This window comes from Neomonachus schauinslandi, chromosome 12 (genome assembly GCF_002201575.2).
Source record: "Neomonachus schauinslandi chromosome 12, ASM220157v2, whole genome shotgun sequence".
NCBI classification, from domain to species: domain Eukaryota; kingdom Metazoa; phylum Chordata; class Mammalia; order Carnivora; family Phocidae; genus Neomonachus; species Neomonachus schauinslandi.
The window spans coordinates 83,945,013-83,962,279 of NC_058414.1; the positions used below are offsets into that span (position 1 = coordinate 83,945,013).

Here is a 17,267-nt window from a genome sequence, read left to right on the forward strand (position 1 = left end):
TTCTCCAAGATGTTCCCAAGGGGCTGCCGTGGCCCTCACCTAAAGCAGTGTGGACTGGAGACCACAGGCATCAACACAAAGTCTGGAAATACAAATTCTCAGGCCACCCCAGACCTACTGAACCCAAATCTCTGGGGATGGGACCCAGGTGATGCTCATGCCACGCTGGAGAGGCGTTGCCCTCGAGGCAGGAGTATCTGGACCCTGATGGGTTTCTCAGTAACAACGGTGAAAATAATAAGCTTTTCTAGCACCTAGCCAGGCATGGTTCCAAGTGCATTACAGGATTCAACACATTGCCTCCTCACAGCTCTAAGAAGTAGGACTCTTCTGTCTGGATTTTCAGATGAAGAAGCTCAGACTCAGGGTAGTAGCTAAGGGGCACCCAGCTAACTGAGTGGCAGTCGTGCCTTGAGTCGTGCCCAGAGCCCCTTAGGACCAAGGGCCAGGAACTTGTTCTCATAGCCATGTTGGTAAGACCCGTGTACAGCCAATAGACTCATGAAAGTTGGAGCTGAAACTGCTTTACAGAAGGGGGTCTTCTTGAAAGGCACCTTTCTCTTTAAAATCCTTCAATGAGTTAACCACCCCCTGCCCCACCCAAGATGCTACATGGCTGGCCCTGGGGACCTCTCCCACTTTGCCTGAACACCTTGCTCATCAGCCCCAACCTCACCAGCCTCCTCTCAGTTCCTTCCCAACTGGAAGCATTTGCACAAGATGCTCCTTCTTTCTGGAACATTCTCTCCTCTCACTCTTCCTCCAAATGGCCCACTCCTTAAATTTTTCCCTTCAATATAAATTCCTCACCAGTCCTTCTAGAACCACCCATTAGAAGTGGATCTATTATCCTCTTTTCCAAGGCCTTATGTATTTCCGTGATTACAATGATAATTAATTGACTTCTTTGTTGTTTTGTTTCTGCCACTAGTTTGGCTGCTCTGTGAGGGTAGGGACCATGTTTGGGTTCTTCAGCCTCACTCAGCTCCTGTCAGGTTCACAGTAGATACTCAGTATTTGTGGAAAGAGTGTTTCTCCTCCTCGGCCTCATACAGATTAGTACTTAGGTTTAGTATCAGGTGACGGAAACCCACCCTACTGAGGCTTAATCAGATCGGGGTTTTATTTTTTTCATGTACTAAGTTGCCTGAGGTGGGCAGAGCAGCCCACCTGACTGAACGTGACTCCTTGAGGCACCTGAGACCCAGGCCCCCCTGGCCTGGCCTGTTTCCTACTCTGCCATCATTGCTACACCCCGTCATGTGACTGAGTTCCAGTCAGGAAGGGCAGGGGTGAGCCCGCAGCTGGCTGGCCCATCCGGGGACTTCAGCTTACACTCTGTCGGCTGGGGTTGTGTCAGGCAGTCATGCTCAGCTGCAAGGGAAGCTGGAAAATCACCTTATAGCTGAGCATGTTGCTGCCCCAAATAAATTAGAGTTCGGTTGGTAAGGAGAACGGGGAGAATGGGTATTGGAAAGACAGCCGGCTGTCTCCTGAAGCTTCTCTGAAGGGAGAGAAGATCTGAAGGGGTCTCTGAATCAGTTTCTTTGCTCTAGTTAAATTGGCTGACTTAACCATCAAGCCAGAGAACTTTCCAGGGTCCTTTAAAAGCTTCTGGTCCAACCCCCTCCTCTTAAAGTTATAAAGACCGGGGGTCTCTGGATCATTGAACTTCTGTGTGGCCCTACATGAACCTAACGGCTGAGAGAAGACTAAAGCCAGGGGTCTTCCTCCTCTGACTGAAGGGTCTCCTCAGCAAGCCCAGGAAGGTGATGGCTGGAGGGGTTTAAGTGTATCAAGTAAAAGCTCAAGACTTAAACATGCAGAAAGTATCTTTTTCATAAAATCTGAACTTTTTTTTTGTTTTTCATTTCTTAGGTATATAATGCTAAATAGGAGTTCAGTTTTTCTACATTCTGCTTGGTTTTGTTTTTTTTTTCCTTTCCCCTTCCAACAAACTGCTCTTTTTAGGTATGTTTTTTCATCCTTTCACCAGTAAAATTTATGAGCATTTATTTAAAAGAAAAAAACATTGGAAAAACTGAAGAGAGAAAGAGTGATTATACATATGGAAAGCTATAAAGAGCCACAGTGAATGTGTTGCGGTTATTGCTTTCTTAAAAAAACAAACCAGGCAGGCAGTTTGGAACCTGAAAGAGTCCTGTGTGAGGGCAGGCAGGCGGCAGAGGCTGCGAGTGATGGGCAAGTGGCCGGGGGCCAGGGAGGCCAGGGAGGCCAGGGAGGAGACGTTAGCTGCCTCCACCCCCACTCCCGCCCTCCTCCATCTCCCCTCTGACCGCCCCAGACAGGCCCAGAGAGAAAATGACTTTACCAAAAACACAAAATTAAATTTAAAAAAGCTTCTTCAGAAAAATAAGATGGCCCAGACAGCCCCTTACCACAGGCTGAGGGAATCCAGTGATCGCCGGCCTGCCAGGGCCTCACACCCTGGTGAAGTCACACCACATCTCGAGTTTGGAGGGGGAAAGGGGGGGCAAGCCATGTTCTTCTGGGGACGGGGGTGTCCTGAAGGACAACTTTAACCTGTTCGGCCTTCCAATGTTCTCCTTCCCCAAGTATTTGGGACCATCCTCGGGAATGATAACATGTCTGCAAATCCGTTCTTTGGCTTGCCCCTCGTTCGCCTCTGGCCCCGGGGTCTGCAGTTGGCCTCTTGCCGTCTCCTAACCAGCTTCGCCAAGCTCTGTGGCTCCCCATCCACACTGCTGCCCCGCCATCCACCTCCCTCAATTCCCCCAAAGCCTAGCTAAGACCGCACGGGAACATTTCACAAAATTGTACTTGGGAAATACAATGTAGAAAGTAAAACACTTGGACCGGACGCTGGCTTTGGAGTTGGTTCGTGGCCCTTTGTGGGACAACCCCTCCCTACGCGTTCACTCTCCTTGGCCCTCTGCCTGTTCCCACGTTGCTTCTCCCCTCCCCCACTTCCTCTTTTACATTATGGGACATTCCTGCTTAGATCTTCTCTCTTCCGTCTCTGTTCTGGGATTTGGGCTCTGACTTGACATTTCCTAAAGACCCACTGGAGTGTTTCTCTCTTCAGGTTACAAATTCTGCCTCCTTTCCGGACACAAGCACCACCAGCCACTTTAAAGTGATAATTCTGCAGCTTCCAGGGAAACAAACAAATAGCTTCTACTGGGCACTCAGTTATGAAAGCAAAGCTCAAGGAGGCTGCTGTCAGAGCCTCCTCCTCCCAGCCTTCCACGAAGCCCCCACGGCCTGCAACCTCCCACCACAGCGTCAGCAGGCGGTGACCCTCTCGACCCGCACTGTCCTGGGAACACTCACCCATCGCAAGTCCCAGGGCCCCTCTGGCTCTACTCCGATCTGCCCACAAACCTGGGAAGGCTCTCTGTACTCTGCCCAGACCTGTCACCAGGCTGTGATTTTTTGGGGGGTAAAAAATACAAATGTCTTAGAATCATAAAGTGTCACAGCTGGAAGGGACCCCAGAAATCCTTCTGTCCTACTCCCTCATTTCATAGATAAGGAAACTGAGGCTCAGGGATGTGCGGTGACCTCCCCGAGTTAAATAATGGGTTTGTGGCAATCTACTTTTGGACGGCATTCCCTCTCCCGTTTTGCTCTCTTCTGAAGTTAGAGAATGTCTGTGTTAGCTGTGTACTTTCTTCAGGCATGTGTGACAGAAAGCCAACTTGATGAAGCTGGAGGGGGAGAAAATGGAATTAGTTGGCTCATCTCTAGAGCTGTGGTGAGGGTGGGGTGGCTAGACCCACCTGACTCGCCTGGCCTCAGAGTTGGGAAGGGTGGTCCCTAGGGGAAGACAGAGGTGCTGTTACCAGAAGGAGGAGGATGCTGGGCAGGGAAAATGAGAGATGTCCATTACAGTCCACCACTTAGCTGCCTCAGGTTCTCATAGACTTCTCTTCCCATGCACACAACTGTATCCCATACAGCCTTAAACACACTTGCCAAAGCAAGACAGCTGAAATCTCATCCAGCTACTGCATTTGGCCATTTTGACTGTGCCTGTTTGTGCTATTTGCAAGGATATCCCTTGTCCACAGTCCTCCTTTGATCCCTAATATGGACATGGACTGATTCTCCTGCCTTTTTAACAAACCATTTTCTACGTTTTAGTTTGGGGATCTTTAAGCATTGTCTTAGAGCTTCTGTTTACCACGCTTGGGCACTCTCTGGCAACAGGGTTGCCATGAATAGTTGTCCAGTGTGTACACTGCACAAAAGCATTCTGCTGAGAGGATGAGGGACTATGTCTGCCCAGAGGGGGAAGGATGCACTTTTCCATTTCACATAAAGTCTCTCCTAGGCTAAAATTGTATTGTCCTCTGACAACACGAGCACTTTAAAAGCTCAGTAAAGGGGCGCTAGGATGGCTCAGTCGGTTGGGAGTCTGACTCTTGATTTCGGCTCAGATCATGATCTCGGGGTTGTGGGATGGAGCCTCACATCGGGCTCTATGCTCGGTGCAGAGTCTGCTTGTCCCTCTCCCTTTGCTCTTCCCCTGCCACTTGCGTGAGCTTTCTCTCTCTCTCTCTCTCTCTCAAATAAATAAATAAAATCTTTAAAAACATAATAAAATAGTAGGTGCATCACTTAGAATGCTTTTTACAGCTTCAGTGCTTTTTACAGTTAATAAAAAGGAAATGTATATTCTTTGATATTGTTTAGTCCAAAGGTGGGGCAACAGACTTGACAATATCGAGGGAAGGGTGTCTCCTTCTCAAGAGTGGAAAAACATTTTCTAGAAGCTTCCTTGCTGGCTTCCCTTCACTTCTTATTGGCCAAACTGGGTCAAATGCCTACCCCTAAATCAATCACTTGTAAAAGACAGTGGGATTCCTCAGTTGTCTTAAGCCAATCTTGGAATTTATCCCTGAGCTGGGGATGGGGTGACTTTCCTGAGGGGTGATACCTGCACGGAATCTTGGTTTGTTCAGCGAGGAAGAAGGGAGGGACACTGGACTCTACTCCATGTGGCTACAGCAGGCCTTCCTCTGTTTACATTCAGGCCTCTGGCCTGTGACCTTTCCTTGAATCTGGATGCCAGGCTGGTAGCTTCTTTCTCATGCTAATAGGGGTCTTGATGCTCTGCATACACCCCCAGTTTTCTGCTTAAAGGCCTTCATCTTTGCCCTTGCTTTGGACCAATGTGAAAGAAGCCCCCGTGGAAAGGCAACGCTGTGGCCTTCTGCTCCAGGTTCCATTCTAGCAAATTGGTCTTTACCAAGAGGCAATTTTCAGCTTCCTGAGGTGCTTTGGAGGGACCCAGGGAATTAGGCCTAGCCTCCACCTGAGACCCGAAGTCCTCTCCCATTGTGTTCTCAGCTTCCTGACAGTGCTGGCCCTAATTTTAGCTTGCAGCATTAATTAATCTTTCCCAGCCTTGCAAGAAAATAGATTACATGACTCTTGATCACCTTAGGTTGCTGGCTGGAGGCTTCAAGAGGCCCACTTGGTGGGGCTGTCCCCCCCCATCCCCCTTCCTCCAGTGGGCTTTTCTGGAAGGAATTCACAGAAGGCCTAAGAATTAGCTAACACCCCCCAACATGTGTAGTATGTGTGAAACAGAGTCAAACTTATAAGACAGCTTTGGATTTAGAAATACAAAAAGAAATATTGTTTTCATAATGCAAACTGAAGAAAGGCTCTACAAAACCTTTTTTCTTGCTGGGGGACAGATTTGAGAGCTCGAGAATACTGCAGGGCCCTAAGAGTTGAGAGAGAATATGAGGGATGGCTAAGAAACAGTTCCTGGTCTGAGGAAACTTATAGTCTCTCTGGGGAGACACACATTAAGGAGGAGTAAATGTGAGTTTGTGTCCAAGCACTGCCTAGTGTAATGAACACCCATTTCTTTCTGTGCCTAGTAAAATCCCATCATTAAGACTCAGGTCAAATGTCGCCTTCTTGGTAAAGTCTTCCCTGGAATCCACTTCTCATGCACGGCAGAGAAAACGCCCCACTCAGGTATCCCGCAGTGCGGAATGCATCCCCAGCAAGTCCTTTGATCATCTCATCCTGTCCTGGTGACGGCTTCTTGTAAGACCTGTTGGAGAACCGAAACGTTGGTTGGTTACTTCCGTCTTCTGCATGAGACCGTGGGCTCTCTGAGATCAGGGACAAGTCAGTGGGGACCTGAATTGTTGTGATGAGGCCACAGGCTGCCCCCAGCCAGGGACTGGTGTTTCTGGGGGATGCAGGACTCCCCTGACTTGCAGCACTGGCTCAAAGATTTTGTGTCAGCCTGGCCGAAATGTTCTCAGAACGGCTCCTGTCTGCGCTTCTCCTGCCCAAACTCCTCTCCTCCCTGCTTTCCTCCTTTGAGGAGAGACGGGGCAGATACTTGAGAAAGAAGCCAGAGGAAGCTTCAGGGAGGAAGTGGGTCTTATCTGGGGCCTGGACATCAGGCAAGACTGCTGGAGAGGAAAGAAACAGTCTTCATGGAGACCCCGTATCTGCTGAGGATGGTTTCAATGTTCTATCGTCTTAGAGCTAAGCTCAGGAGAGAGTGGGGGGTCAATAGAATGGGATCCCTCTGTCCTGGCATAGGAGGGTCGCCCAGGTAGGGGGGTGGGATAGGGAGGCAGAGGGAACAGATGGAAACCAGAAAGGGCCACCTTGGCTGTTGTCAGTGTCCAAGCCTGAGGCCCTGACATAGAGCAGGGCCCCCAGATGGTGCTGGGTAGCCCCTGGGGGCCCCTGTGGATTAGGGCGGATTTGTGTGAGATGTTTCTGCAGTGAGATCAGCATCCAGAGCCAGAGTGAATTCCCCCTTGCGAGTTCCACTTTCTCCTGGACACTGTGCAGTCCCAACAGGGGTCTGGCCCTGGTTCCCACCACCATGCTTTCTACTCCAATGACATCTGGTTATAGTTCGCATCAAGGGCAGCCCTGATCCTGAGCCCCATAGCGGCGGGGGCGGGGGGAAACACTGGTGGGAGTCGGGTTCCTGCCCCAGCTGCTGCTGCTGTGGTCTGACTCCCACGAGGCCACTGAGGCCGGGAGGAGTGGGGCTGTACCCAAGAGGGGGATGTGCCTGGCACCGGGGAGGGGCAGCCCTGGACCGAGCCAGCAGGTGCAGGAGCGGGATGGGGGCGGAGAGTCCTAGCTGACTTGAGGCTCCAGTTGGCGTGGCCACTCCGGAGTCCACTGCCCGGTCAGCAAACAGGGCTGAAGCCCAGGGGCAGGTACCCAGGGCTGTGGGCGAGCCGGGGCCCAGCTGGAAGGCCTCGGGCCCAGCCGACCCTCAGGCTCAGGCGGGCACTCCACGGCCAAGGGCTTGAGGCCTGGCTTATCTCCCCAGGTGCCCTGTTCCCTGCCACTTTATCAGGGAGGGTGAGAAGGTGTCAGAGCTCGGGACTCCCGTCCTCCCTCCCCGTGGGACGGGGCCCAGGTGCAAGGGGGAGGACGACCCTGGGGCATGGCCAGAAGACCTCTGACCTGGGAGAGTTTAAAAGGCCCCAGGACCTTCTCTCAGCCTCAGTTGATGTTCCCAATTAGCTGCAGGATGAGGCGGGTGCTGATTTTCAGTGTGTTGCTAGGGGCTGTGCTTGGCAAAGAGGACTTTACGGGGTAAGAGGATGGCGAGAAGGGGGTGCTCACGCAGGAGAGAGCAGGACTCGGCCCCTGGCCAGCATCTGGAGGCGACAGACAGGCTGATTTGTGGGAAGACTCCAGAGAGGCGCAGACTAGTACACGCTGGGAGGCAGGCTGACCAGGGGCCATCCCAAGCCCCGGAGAAATCCAAGCTTGAAGGAGTTTTTAGGAGAGGAGGTGGGAGGAAGCCTGGCTGGCTTTGGAGAGAGAAATAGAGTCTAAACTGGGATGGGGATCTCAGTTGGGTCCAGAAGGTTCCAAGGAGCCTAGACCTCCCCTTGCTAAGACCCCTCATGATTCCTCCTGCTCAGCCAGAGGATAGAGGCCCAGCCTGGGGATTCCGGGCCTCTCCATGCCACTCTCCTCCCACCTGGGGAGCGTGAAAGGCCAATCAGAGTTGCTCAGACCCTTCATCTCCCCTCCCTCTCTGCCCAGGCACCAGGTGCTCCGAATCTCTGCTACCGATGAAGCCCAGGTACAGAAGGTGAAGGAGCTGGAGGACCTGGAGCACCTGCAGGTCCGAAGAAGTGGGGAGTCCTCCCCGAGGCTTAGGGTTCCTCTCAGGCTAGCCGGACCCACCCCAGGATGCCACCCTCCCCTGGGGCCACCTGGGGCCTGGGCCCTCTCTCCTCAGCCACCCAGAAAGGACCCAGGGGACTGATCCCTGTTAAGAAATGATTTAACCCCCACCTCCCCCAGTCCCAGAATCTTGCTGCCCTCGAGCATCTGAGCAAAGGGGGGGCCTCCTTTCCGGCACTGCTCTCTCTCCCCTTTGCTTTCTTGAAGCTCCTCCACGGTGCTTCCTGGGCCATTTCCCTGACCACAGTGGACTCTGTCCAATGGCCACGGTTTCCCCTTCGTCCCCTGCCCCTAACAGCCATGCCACAGCCACAGTTGTAGGGGACACTCTGGCCTAACACCCCCTCCCGGGCTGGCCCCTTCCCAGCTCGCGGGGACAGTGCCTGTTCTCGTCCTCCCCAGCTGGACTTCTGGCGGGGCCCTGCCCAGCCTGGCTTCCCCATCGACATCCGAGTGCCCTTCCCCAGCACCCAGGCTGTCAAAATCTTCCTGGAGGCCCATGGCATCGGGTACACGACCATGATTGAGGATGTGCAGGCCCTGCTGGACGAGGAGCAGGAGCAGATGTTCGCCTTCCGGACCGGGGCCCGCTCCACGGACACCTTTAACTACGCCACCTACCACACCCTGGAGGAGGTGAGGGACCCCTGGGGTCACTCCGCGCAAGCACTAAGCTCTGCCTCAGGCTGGCAGAATGCGGCCGTCCCGGGTGTGCGGGGCACCTGCCGTGTCTCCTGGCGGCCCGGGGGGGCCGGGGTCGTGGCTCCCCTGAATCTCAGCGCTTGCAGCCGGAGGGCGAATGGAGCTGCCCTGGGAGGCATCCGGGTGCCTGGCAGCCACTCCAGCCAGCCTCCCCTTTTCTCCCTTCTCAGATCTATGGCTTCATGGATATCCTGGTGGCTGAGCACCCGCAGCTCGTCAGCAAGCTCCAGATTGGCAACAGCTACGAAGGGCGTCCCATCTACGTGCTGAAGGTAACGGGCACCTGCGTGAGAACGTACCCGGCCCGTATGGGAGAACGGGCAGCCACCTGTGTGTGTCAGGCCTCGCGGGCGAGCCCAGGGTTGCAGAGAACACACCGTGACGTGAGCGCCCCATGCTGACACTGGGGAGGGACAGAATCTCTACGCTGGTCCAGCTGTATGCATACCTGTACACACACAATTCTTTTTTTTTTTTTTTTTTAAGATTTTATTTATTTATTTATTTGAGAGAGAGAGAGAGAGAGAAACAGCATGAGAGGAGAGAGGGTCAGAGGGAGAAGCAGGCTCCCCGCCGAGCCTGGAGCCCGATGTGGGACTCGATCCCAGGACTCCGGGACCATGACCCGAGCTGAAGGCAGTCGCTTAACCAACTGAGCCACCCAGGCGCCCACAATTCTTAACTTTTTAAGTGACCCGGGTATTTCCAATCAAGTGTCACATTGTGGGAAGTATTCCAGAGTCGGTGGAGTCCAGAGAAAATGTTTTATTTGTGATGGCCCACGGGGAACTGGTATGGGCAGCAGAAGAGGGCAGGGCCCAGAGTTCTGGCTGAGGCCCGTTTGCCCCAAGACCGGTATGAAGGCTGGAGGCCACGTTCTTCTGGATTCCTGTCCAGACACCCCCCACCCCCACCTCACCTGAGTGATAGCCCCACAAACACAGCCTCGACCTGACATACCCAGGGAGAAGAAGGCCTCTGGGCCGGGGTAGGCTCCCCTTCAAGGAGCCAAGACAGGATGCTAGCTGGATCTCCCTGTTCTTCTCTTCCAGTTCAGCACTGGGGGAAACAGCCGTCCTGCCATCTGGATCGACACCGGCATCCATTCCCGGGAGTGGGTCACCCAGGCCAGCGGGGTCTGGTTTGCAAAGAGGGTAAGCCTGGGGCGGTGAGCAGGGCTCTTGCCTGGTGGGGCTGGTGGTCAAGGCCCAGAGGAGCCCTGGCCTCCCCCGTTCACCCAGAAGCGGTGATGCAGAGGAAGCAGGTGCTCACTGCCTCAGCATGGCGGACGGCTGGCCTGACCCCCTCCGCCTGTCTGTCCCCTAATTCCCCACCAGATCACACAGGACTATGGCCAGGACTCCACGCTCACTGCCATTCTTGACTCCATGGACATCTTCCTGGAGATTGTCACTAACCCTGACGGTTTTGCCTTCACCCACAACAAGGTACAGGCCTTCTCCCATTCTTCGGAGGAAACAGGGTGGGCCTCTGGGCCTCTGAGCCCCACGAGCTACTCACCCCTAATCTCAACCCCCAGAAGTCAAGGGAGGGGCAAATAGACCTGTCTTCCTAGACCAGGGTTCTCATCCTTGGCATTCTTGACATTTGGGGCAGAGAATTCTTTTTTTTGGGGGGGCTGTCCTGTGCATGCAGAGTGTTTAGCAACATCCTGACCTAATACTCAGGAAATGCCGGGAGCAGCCCCTCCCTTGAGAGAGCCAAAAATGTCTTCAGACATTGCCAAATGTCTGGGTATTGTCCCCGGGGGAGACCCACTGCCCTGGACCTTATTTCCTAGCTTTATGTTACTTTTATGGCAGGTACAGCATGCTACCAATCTAGTGTGTGTGGCGGGGGTGGGGGGTGGGGCGGTGGGGGGTTGTGGAGGCACCTGGTGCCTTCATTTCCACTGGTAGAACCCTCTGGCCAAATGCCAGATACTGTTGCCTCCGTTCTCCTTCAACCAAGAGCCTCCTTTGCAGACCTTCCTGACAACCAGTTGAAAGTGGTTTCTGACCCCTGCTATGTCCACCCCAGTGTTACAGAGGGGGTGCTTCGTGTTGGTTAGGGCCGCTCACAGCCCACCCTGCTGTCTGTGGGCTCTGGACGCCAGCCCGGCATGGTGACAGACAAGTGTCTGATTCCTTCCCCAGAATCGCATGTGGCGCAAGACTCGGTCCCTCACGGAGGGCTCCTCCTGTGTTGGAGCGGACCCCAACCGGAACTGGGATGCTGGCTTTGGGAGTAAGGCCCAGTGTGATTTGGAAGCAGGGATGGGAAACCCAGAGTGGCTTCTTCCCTTCCTGTGTCCCGTTGCCCCCTCCTCTTTCCTGCCGCAGTGGCGAGGGCAGGGTGGGGGGCTGTCAGTGTCTCCTCGGGCTCTTAGCGAGGTTTTCTTGTGCCGTGTCTAGAAACAAATCTCCCCGCAATGGAATTAAGGTCTGAAATCTGTGTAGGGGTTTTCGAGGGTAACTTCAGCTCCTTCCCTCTGTGGTCCCTTCACTACAAGAACGGGTCTTGGGGACGCCTGGGTGGCTCAGTCGGTTAAGCATCTGCCTTTGGCTCGGGTCACGATCCCGGGGTCCTGGGAGCGAGCCCCGTGTAGGTCATATTGGGCTCCCTGCTCAGCGGGGAGCCTGCTTCTCCCTCTCCCCCTGCTGCTCCCCCTGCTTGCGCTTTCTCTCTCTCTCTGTCAAATAAATAAGATCTTAAGAAAAAAAAAAAGAATGGGTCTTGCTTGAGACCCTCCTGGGGCACGTCCATCCATGTTGCCTACGCCTGGCTGGGGAGGGAGGCAGGACCCCCAGGTTATAAAAGGCCTTTGGCCTTTCCTTAATCCCAGGGTGGGGGTGAGCCCTCCTGCATTCCACCTCACCCCCGCTTCCATGCGAAGAACTTGAGGCTGTAGAAGCCACGCTGCCAACGATCCTTCTTCCTCTCCCGCAGTGCCTGGGGCCAGCAGCAACCCATGCACGGAGACTTACCGCGGCAAGTTTGCCAATTCCGAAGTGGAGGTCAAGTCCATCGTGGACTTTGTGAAGAACCACGGGAACATCAAGGCCTTCATCTCTATCCACAGCTACTCCCAGCTCCTCCTGTATCCCTATGGCTACAAAGCAGAGGTAGCCCCTGACCAGGCTGAGCTGGTATGTGCCCACCCCCCACTTGCCCTGCGGTGCCTAGCACCCCTTTCTCCCACGGAGCCCTGATGGCTTAGGAAGACCTGCAAGGCAGACTAGCCTCAATTTCTGCCTGGGAAACTGAGGCCCACACGGGTTGAGTCACTCCTGTCACATGACAGAGCAAGGGGCAGGGCTAGACTTGGAGCTGGTACCACAAGCTCAGTTTGGAGCTGCAGTGTGACCAAAGGGCAGTGACCGAAGTGCCAGCCAGACATCCCGTGGGGCTAGAGGACCACGGGGTCGCTGAACTCCCGCTCTCTGCTGGGCTACTTCCCAGCTGGACATTGGGCTCCACTGGCCCTGCTGTTCTGGGGGGCCTGCTGTTGCTGCCCATAACAGGTGGTTCCGCTCGGCATTTTCTCCAGGACCAGGTGGCCAAGTCTGCTGTGACAGCCCTCTCCTCTCTGTATGGGACCAAGTTCCAGTACGGCAGCATCATCAAAACAATTTGTAAGTGGGTGCATGGTCTCCGCAGCGGCCCCGGGAGGAAGCTTAGCTGGTGTTTCCCGCCTGGGGTAGTGTCCCTCCTGGGGGAGGTGCCCAGGGGTGCCTTGGTCTGGGAGCATGGGCGAGGAGAACAGTTCTCGGCCGTGCCTCGGTGGGCAGCGGGGCCCATTTCTGACATGAACTCTGCCTTCTTTGGTACCTTCAGACAAAACGTATCGGCTCCTCTGAGAACTTTTGTCCCCTTGTCTTAGGTTAAGTCCAGCTTTATGCAGGCGGTGGAGGGTTCTGCTGGCATTTCTGTATGACCAAGAAATTCGACTTAAAAAAATACTCCTCCTCTGATGCCTTTCGCTTAGAGAATAGATCCTCTCTATCCCCAGCTTACTTGTACCTGCAATGCCGCTGGGAGGAGCACCTGCTACACCCAAACGGAATTCAGTCAGCAGATGTTTGCTAAGCACCTACTATGCATCAGGCCTTGGCTTCTGTGCTTGGGAAACAGTTGGGAATAAGCAAAGATCAGGAACCATACATTGTAGTCGGGGAGAGTGACGATAAACATGAATAAGTAAATGATCCAGTATGTTAGGTGATGAAAATTAGGGAGGAAAAGAAAAACTAGAACAGGGTAAATGGGCATGGAAGTTGGGGAGGTGGGTAGAAGGGTAGGCCTCAGTGAGTTGGTGCTATTTGGGCAAGTATTGAAGGAAAATGAGGAAGGGAGCCAAGAGGCTATCTGTCTGGGGAAGAGCCTTCTGGGCAGAGGAACCTTCTAGAACAAAGGCCCTACCATGTGATCTGGACTGGCGTGTTGGGGAAATGGCAAAACAACATGGAGCCCCACGTGACGGCAGCCGGGGGGGGGGGGGAGAGTGCACAGGGTCATAGGGGACTAGTGGGGAGGGGGCAGATACCATAGCGCCCTGAGGAACGCAACAGGTTGGCCGGCTGACAAGAGGTAGGGGACAGGGACAGAGGTGGGAGGTCTGCACACACCCCTCACGTACCTCGTGCCCAGAGTGCCAGGTGTTAGTAGGTGAGTGGGCCACAGTCTTAGCTACGGCTGGCCTTGCTTTTGGATTCCAGGCCTGGTTTGGAAGTGGTTTCAAACTGCATCAAAGTTTTCTGCTTCATTCAATGTTGTCAAATTACATTCTGATAGGCAGCCGCCTCCCGCACCCCGGCCCAATTCAAAAGCAACTTGTTATCCACTGTTAACTGCAAATCTGGGCCAAGTTTCTTCCAAAAAGACAGCCAAGGGGCTTTTACTTTGCCTCTGGCCCTTTGCACTTTCTCCTGCAGACCAGAGCCCCAGGGGACAAATCCTGGTTACTCAAGTGGGTAACTCTGGTATATTTGGAGGTTTGACCAAAGCAGCTGTTGGAGGGAGGCGGTTTTCAGTGGGGCTTTCGCAATTGCCAGAACGTTCTTGCATCCCCCTTTGATAGGAGAACCACGGCTGGTCCCTCTCTCTGGGCCTCTTGAGCTGAGACCTTTTGGGGGAGCTTCCTGGGAGGAAGCCAGGCTGCTTGCTCAACAGTGGGCCCTCAGCAGGCGCGGCCTCCCATGAACCCTGCATGAGGCTCGGGGTTTCGGACCATTGGCCTGGTCCACATTAATGTGTCAAGAGTGATTGACCTTTGCTCTCTGGCATCTGCTCCCGCCCCAGACCAAGCCAGTGGAAACACCATTGACTGGAGCTACAGCCAAGGCATCAAGTACTCCTTCACCTTCGAGCTCCGGGACACGGGGCGCTATGGCTTCCTGCTGCCGGCCTCCCAGATCGTCCCCACGGCCCATGAGACGTGGCTGGCGCTTCGCGCCATCATGCAGCACACCCTCAATCACCCCTACTGAACTGGCCCTTCTGCGCCCTCCTCTTCCTCCTCTCTGGCCCCACCCAGGCAACCGAATAAAGTCTGAGTGTCCATGGAACAGAATCTGGGGGCTGGCACGGACGAGTGCGTCTGCCTTTGCAAGCCGGGGCAGAAGTGGTTTAGTTCCTGCAGGCCTCCCTGGGAATGTGTGGGTGGCTGGACTAGATGACCCCTAAATTCCCCTGCATTCCAAGGTCCTCTGAAGTTGGATCCAAGTGGCGACGGTCTTAATCAGAGCAGCCCACGCTCAGCTCATCAGTGCGGTGGTTCGTTCACACCTGAGTGGCCGGCGGCCGCCGCAGCTGCTAACCAAATGCCGGACACCCTGCGGGGGTGAGGAGTTCGGCCTGCGCCGTGGTAGAGCTAGTTGGGGCCGTTTATCTGCAGAGGCAAGAACTCTGAGCATGGCCTAGGCTAATCCTGGTGGCCGCTGCTGTCCCAAATAGACATTGCAGCCAGGCAGAGCACATTTAATTAAGTCGGAAGAAAACAACCGGGTTCAATGAAAAATTTACTGGAGATAAAGAACAAACACCAATCCCAGGACATTTTATTAACTGTAGTACATCACGAAGACTTTGCTTTTAGGGACAGAAGTGGCCTTATTTTCATATGCCACATCCTTTCTAGCATCCTTCGACACATGGTCTCCACTTCCTCTCCTGTTTTACCCACCACCACTCCCTTACCATTTGCAAAATTTCTCAAATATAAGGCTCTCCCTCTGATACTCTCCAGAGCTCCTAAAACTCACCGGCTTTCCTCCTGCGGCTCGGCGGTTCTGATGGCTGTGACATGGCACGGAGCGCTAGCCCCACGATACACTGGGCATCTCAGCTTTCTTTCTTTTTTTTTTTTTTAAGATTTTATTTATTTGGCAGAGAGAGACACAGCGAGAGAGGGAACACAAGCAGGGGGAGCGGGAGAGGGAGAAGCAGGCTTCCCGCCGAGCAGGGAGCCCGATGCGGGGCTCGATCCCAGGACCCCGGGATCATGACCTGAGCCGAAGGCAGACGCTTACACGACTGAGCCACCCAGGCGCCCCTCAGCTTTTTTTCAAAGCAAGAATCTACCGGTGTTTCTTCCAAATCTCTTCAGATGCAAATGTGGAGCAAATGTGGGGGTTATTCTCACAGCAGTCACTGGAAGGGAGCGAGGGTGGATTGGTAGCTCCCCAAAGAGGGAAGCTGGGGGGAAAAGATGGCAGCTTTCCCTGTGTGAGCCAGGCGAGGTGTTGCAGCACCTCCAGCTCCAAGGACGTAAAAGTCTTATCTTTTCCACAGGTCAAATGCTCTATTTTTGTTTGTTTTGCTACCAAACATTCCAGAAAACAAAAAGTATGAGGCAGACTATACATACAGTATATATAAACTTACATATATGTAGGTTTATGAGGAAAGGTAAAATGGTGTTTCAGTCTTTTCTTTTTTTAAGATTTTATTTATTTGAGAGAGAGAGCAAGAGCACGGGCACACACGTGCGCGCGACTGGAGGGAAGAGCGGAGGAAGAGAGAGAAGCAGACTGAGCGCAGAGCCCGACGCGGGGCTCGATCCCAGGACCCTGAGATCATGACCTGAGCCGAAGGCAGCGGTTTAACTGAGCCACCCAGGCGCCCCAGTATTTCAGTCTTTACGGAAAAATGACCTAAAGATTTTATAACACTTCCTTCAAGTTATCTTTTGGGAAACACTTCCATTCAGTCTGTGTAGATAAGCTGAAACCCATTTTGATGGCTCAGTTTGGACAAGTAAAAAGCTGATCTTATTTTTTTATTTTATTTTATTAAGTTTGCAAGGACACTATATCTTACAAAATCAGATTACTTAGACTTCAAGGATAGAATTGCTTAATTTAAAATAATCGTGCTTCCGGATAGCAGGCACCACTTTGTTTGGCATTCAATCTCCAAAACCACCAACAGTAGTTGACGTATAGATGCCCAATAAATATGTTGAGTGAATGTTCTCTACTTTTGCTAACGAACGAACTCATGAATTTTGTAATCTGTACAGTGTAGGCTTGTGAGTTATTTTGAATTCCCTGAGTTGTAGTTTAGAAAGTGAGGCTCTGAGCAAGTAAGAGTCTTAAGACACCTGACAAGATAAGGAACAAACCCCAGAATGAAAATTCCATGAGGGCAGAGATTGCATTGTTTTTTCAACACGTAATCCCTATTGGTTGGCCAAATACATGGCACATAGTAGGCACTTAATAAATACTTGTTAAATGGAGACATGGAACTTGTTAATACTATTTTTTTTTTTTTTTGTATTTCCAAGTGTAGGACGGGATTTCCGTCTTATTGGCAGATACATATTTTTACAAATCTGTGGGTAAAAATTTTACTTTATAGATAAAAATATAAAGCAAAAAGGGAAATGATAATTTTAGAAAATAGTGCAGCATATATGAAAAAGTATTGAAAACCTTGAGGGGAAAAGAGTTCTTATAAGGGGTTAAATAAAAAGGACTACCATTTCCAAAGAAAAATAAGCAATTCCCAAAAGAAGAAACAGAAAAAGCCAATAAATGTATGAGCGATACTGATCCTCTGAGTGATTTTTTTGTACATTAAAGAAAAGCAAAGGAATCATTTTTCTCCCATCAGATTGACAAAGGAAAAAAAGACTGACAACTCAGTGTTATCAAGGGTATGAAGAAATAAGACCTGTCATATACTACTGGTGTGAAGATAGATTTATGCCACCTTCCTGGGGGCGGCAGCGGGGGGGGGGGGGTGCAATATAAATCAAAATTTCAAATGTATTGTTGCTTTAACCCAGAAAGTGCACTTGAAGAAATTTATTTTATAAAAATATTCAGACAAGTTCAAAGATATGTATGTACAAGGCTGTAATAATACAAAAT

General features: G+C 52.5%; 1 protein-coding gene across 1 annotated transcript; it reads left to right on the forward strand.

Moving 5' to 3' along the window:
- The first annotated feature begins 7,519 nt into the window (after positions 1–7,519).
- Positions 7,520–14,460, forward strand: CPA1 (carboxypeptidase A1). Its single transcript, XM_021699322.1, has 10 exons — positions 7,520–7,584; positions 8,044–8,125; positions 8,590–8,823; positions 9,060–9,161; positions 9,942–10,043; positions 10,227–10,337; positions 11,046–11,136; positions 11,839–12,038; positions 12,440–12,524; positions 14,191–14,460. The coding sequence occupies exons 1-10, from the start codon at positions 7,520–7,522 to the stop codon at positions 14,376–14,378; spliced, it is 1,260 nt and encodes a 419-aa protein (XP_021554997.1). The 3' UTR covers positions 14,379–14,460.
- The last annotated feature ends 2,807 nt before the right edge of the window (positions 14,461–17,267 follow it).